At 34.4% G+C, this 5,142-nt stretch overlaps 1 protein-coding gene across 1 annotated transcript; it reads left to right on the top strand.

Annotated features, from left to right (window-relative positions):
• The first annotated feature begins 284 nt into the window (after window positions 1-284).
• On the top strand, window positions 285-3,901 carry LOC136040655 (replication factor C subunit 1-like). Its single transcript, XM_065724939.1, has 3 exons — window positions 285-375; window positions 685-898; window positions 3,575-3,901. The coding sequence occupies exons 1-3, from the start codon at window positions 323-325 to the stop codon at window positions 3,890-3,892; spliced, it is 585 nt and encodes a 194-aa protein (XP_065581011.1). The 5' UTR covers window positions 285-322; the 3' UTR covers window positions 3,893-3,901.
• Window positions 3,902-5,142: the final 1,241 nt, after the last annotated feature.

The raw sequence follows: 5,142 nt of genomic DNA on the forward strand, positions 1-5,142 counted from the left end.
ATCCATAAAGGAATAGTACTGGCCAGGAAAGTACGCGGGAATAAGGGGCGGTGACGGTTTCAAGATGCCCATCCACAACGTGTGCATGCCCTATCATTGTTACTCCCTAATGACTTTCTAGGGAAGGTCGAATAAAGAAGATCACGTCCTATTGGATTCATAAACCAGTTACGGTTAATGTCTAAATACGTTTCAGATCAGATCTTAAATTTTTGTCGGAAAAGTAGTGACCTGTAGCTTCAATGTTTCCGGGTTAACTATTGACGTTGAATGTATAACCACGGAGTATTTAACGGAGATAGCATAATGAATACTACAGAAAATGCCTGCGTTTTTCAAGTTCTTTAAATTTAAGATGTTGATCGAATATGTCAGGTAATTTTTTTTCCTGAATTCAGGCTTTTAGAAATGCTGGCTGCTTGCCTCCTCCCTAACTAACTCCTCTCTAACCTAACCTCCTAACTCCTCCTTAACTCCCTAAATGATATTCATGCTATGATGATGTGTACACTTTTCTTCCAAAACGAGGAAGGGACTTTGAGATTCTCAGGGTCTTGTAGTGGCACCGTGGGTTTAACCTCAGCTTGGTAATACGAAACCCAGGGTTTGAACTCAGCCTCAACATACTGAAATATAGAAAATTCAAATTTATCGCGTTTTTTAGTTGTTGTCATTTCTTTTTAGAATCTCTGGTAGCAAAAGAGCAGTGAATTTGGACTACATTCAGTATATAAGGGACGCAGTCACTAGGCCTCTGATAAAAGAGGGTACAGATGGTGTAGAAAAGTCAGTTGAGGCTATGACATCGTATGATTTGATTCGAGAAGATTTGGGTGATATTTTATCTTTGACAACCTGGCCTGGAAGGAAAGATCCTATGAGCCAAGTGGAAGCTAAGGTTAGAAAATTATCAGTTGTTAGACTTTTAGAAAGAAGAAGGCTATGATTTGGATATACTCTAGGGACCTTTGGACACAGTGCTCACTTGTTTTTTTACTGTTTGTACTCCCCATCTCCCCTCAATACTTCTCAATTTTACTCTACCTTCCCCTTCCTCAATAAAAACATATTTTTGCTATTATTATTAACCTGAACCTGAAGCTTAAACGTTACTTATATGTAGGGCTGGGGTCCTTGGAAGTGCCCCACAGTATACATTTCCACCCTTTTTTTTCCCTTTGTATAGGAGATAGGCCGTTGCTAAAAGCTAGACGAATAGTTCATCTTTAAAGATCAGGAACCCAATCTTTTTCTAAAATATTTAAGACATTATCACAATTTATTTTGTTTATCAATAATGAGACATTCAAATATTCTGCCACCTTAACCCTAAAAGGTACACATCAAGATATTCTAGCTTTGTATATGACATAAAATCCTCTTCAACGGACCATTTTGCAAAAACTGAAACATAAGTTTCCATTATATAATTTAATATTAATATGGCATAACATAATGTTATATGTTACACAATATTGTTTAAGGTTTATGTTCATTGTTGAACTTTCTTATGTTATTTTCTACTCTCCTACGCAAGGCCGTATCCAGTGTGTGTTGGGGGGGGGGGATTTTTGTCCGACTAGCAAAAACGTAACAAAAATCTATATGAAAAAATTTTGTATATTTTTTATTGTAGCCCTCCCCTCCCCCCCCCCAAAAAAAAAGAAGAAAAATCTTGGATACGGCCTTGATCCTATAGTTTTAATGTATCAACGAAAGGCAACACTTTTGCTTTTATTCTATAGTCGAAAGTTGGCTATCCTTCTGGTGAATTGCATTTTCGAAATTTAGAGTATATTTTTTTCTTAGATTTAAAATAGGATTAATATTAGCTGAAAATTGTTGAAAAAAAGACAATATCCCTTTCTTGTCCTTTTGGTGCAAACTATATCTGATTGTCGCAAAAACGTTTTTTCTGAGGGAACATATATATATATATATATATATATATATATATATATATATATATATATATATATATATATATATATATATATATATATATATATATATATATATATATATATATATATATATATATATATATATATATAAATATAAATATAAATTGACAGCATTACCTAGCTTTTGTTCTTCATTTAGATGTTCTATATTTGTCCTTTGCAAAAAATGATAATATCTACGAACAATTGTGTATCCAGATTTTTGTTTAGGGGGAGGGGTACAGAAAAAAGCTTTAAAAACTCGTCAAAAATTAGTTTATATGCTTTTTTGTTACGTTTTTATGAGCTTGAAATTTTTTGAAAGGAGGGGGTCTAATTTGACCACCCCTGGATACGGGCTTGTCTCCTAATACTGCTTACATTTCATTGTAGTGCCGAACCAATTTACACCGACACAACTGCGCAATAACTCCTCCGTCCTAACCTACTCAAAGCTTCACTCTTGAATGTACCTCCTATGAAGTTGCTGTTTCCTTTGAATCCTTTCTCACGACCTTTTCCCGTCCCAATGGAAGGATGTCCTTCTCTGTCATGGAGTAGGTGGAGTAGCAAAGCAACCATGCTACTTGCAGCTTTTAAATTTGTTGGTAGATTTTGTCCAAAAATACCATTTTTAAACATAAAAATACTTTTTGCTCAAATAAAAGCTGTTAAAACACATGTTGTGCTGCTAAAATGTCTGCTAAAGTGTTGCTGCTTAGTTGCTTTCCAATCATTTTCGACTATTACAAAGGGCAATAGCCCTTTCGGTTCCTAATCAAATAAGCCGTTTTCAAAGTTTCTACGACAACTCCTTCGATACATAGTGCCCTGGCCTAAAAAAAAAAAAAAATACATTGCGCCCACATCGCTCTTTACTTAGGCAGCGCTATTGCGCTGCATATGATATGCTAAGACAAACAAAAAGGCAATTCTAAATGACGTTTGCTGCGGCTTTTCTTTCTTTCTTAACAATTTGATGGTGCTATTTTTGCTGTTTGCGTTCTGACAGGCATAACAGACCGATTTATTAATAAAAGTATGTGTTATTTGCTGTACACATTATATGTGTGCATATAAAGTGTCAATACAGAGGGGAGCTCAAAATCTAGGAAGATACCCCTCCCTGGCTCATCCATTGAGGTGCTTGAATAGGAGAACTAGCATCCAAGAGTCTTACGATTAAAGAGCATACGATATTTCTCTGACTCAAATTCACTTTGCGTCAGAGAAATATCAAAGCTGATTGAACATGCGTTTAAGTTATCAATTGCCAAAAAGTGCAATGATTAGCATCTTAAAATCCTTAATTTGTAAAACTTAGCCTTCTCATCTTAATATTTCTTTCATTGAAGCCCTAAAAGGGGGAATCGGAGCATAGTGTGTTCAGTTATTTCTCTTACCCAAGAAAAACGAACGAAAAAAGAGAAAAACACGGAAGGAAAAAGAACAGCTTCTTTTATGCATATTGCAACAAACATTATAAGCTGGTTAGGAAAAAAGGAAAAAGAATATAAAAAGTATAAAGATAAAATAGTCAATAAAGTATATAAGTAATAAGAAAAACGAAAGAAAAAAGAGAAAAACACGGAAGGTGAAGGAACAGCTTATTTTTTATTTTTCTAACCCAGGTGAAATCTGCATTCACTCGGACCTTTAATAAAGAGGGACACCTTACCCCCTATGCTGATATGAAAATGTCTAAAGTCAGAGGAGGTGGTGGTTTCGCCACTGAAGGGCTAGATGAGGAAGGCATGACTGCAGAAGAAGAAGAAGCTCTTTTAGAAGAAGATGAAGATGAGGATGATCTGAAAAAAGGTTTTTATTTTCCCTTATTTGGTTTTACTCTTTTTTATGTAGTGGTACTGATTTGGTTTTTAACGTTTGAAGTTTTTGCTTTTAACATTTTTACCAGTATATTAGTACGTGGATTTTTAGTAAAACTCTAGTATAGCCGTTAGTTAGGCAAATGTAAATCTCAAAAATAAAACCATTAAATTGTATATATTTTTTTTATTATATATCTATATACATAAAAATAAGTTGTATGTTTGTGTGTTTGTGCGCATATGACGTCATTATAAGTATATAAGGCTTTGTATATAACGTCATGATAAGTATATAAGGGGGCGATTCAAAGAGAAATTTTAGTATAAATCCTACAATAACAGAAGAAAAAGCCAAGAAAGCTGCTCAAAGAGCTAATGCCAAAAAGCTCTTGGCTAAAAGAGAAAGTAACAAAAGAAAGCGTGCCGAGGAATCACAAGAACAACGTGAAAACCGGCTTGCGGCTCAAAGAGAAATTACCAAAAAAAAACATGCCGAGGAATCACAAGTGCTACGTGAAAACAGGCTTGTGGCTCAAAGCGAAATTACCAAAAGAAAGCGTGCCAAGTAATCACAAGAGCAACTTGAAAACAGGCTTGCTGCTCAAAGAGAAATTATCGGAAAAAATCATGCCGAGGAATCACAAGAACAGCGTGAAAATAGGCATGCAACTCAAAGAGACAATGCCAAAAGTAAGCGTGCCAAGGAATCAGGTACAGTCCAGTCGATGATTATAGCTTGAGTAGATGTGTTTCGCCTCAGGAAAAGTTAAACTTCCTCAACTGGCTGCACCACCAGAGCCATTGAAAACTTTGCTTACTGGAACTACGTCAGAACCTAAGCGTTTTTTTTTATTAAACATCAGAAAATGCCACACCAACAGCTAGTAAAATATATATTTGCATATGCTCATTAAAGCCTAGTATAGCCTTAATTTTATTAAAGAGAACTTTCACAAATAAAACTAACCCAAAGTTACAGTCTTGAGAACCTCCAATTTAAAAACTTCACGCTCAAAACATGCAAGAAATAAAAGACCAATAAATTAGAAAAATTCAGTGACCTTAGAGTTCAAAAGAATTTGAGGAAAACAACTTGGAAAAGCAAATTTTGGGCCTATATTTTTCAAATGTACTAAAGATTATAAAGAACTTCAAAAGTTTTTTTTTTTTTACTAATCAAAGATTTTATATTATAATTTCAGTTTTTCCTTTATCCAGCTGATTGAAGATGATCATCGTATCCCTATAATTTTTTTTTACAGTTTTTTAAGGTTATTTGTTACTTTTTGATTTTGTTCTTTTTTGTATTTCACTTTTTTGGACCAAAATCACGCAAGGGTTTCAATCTTTATCTTTCAAGAGCCAAAATT

The sequence above is a fragment of the Artemia franciscana genome, chromosome 21 (genome assembly GCF_032884065.1).
Source record: "Artemia franciscana chromosome 21, ASM3288406v1, whole genome shotgun sequence".
NCBI lineage: Eukaryota > Metazoa > Arthropoda > Branchiopoda > Anostraca > Artemiidae > Artemia > Artemia franciscana.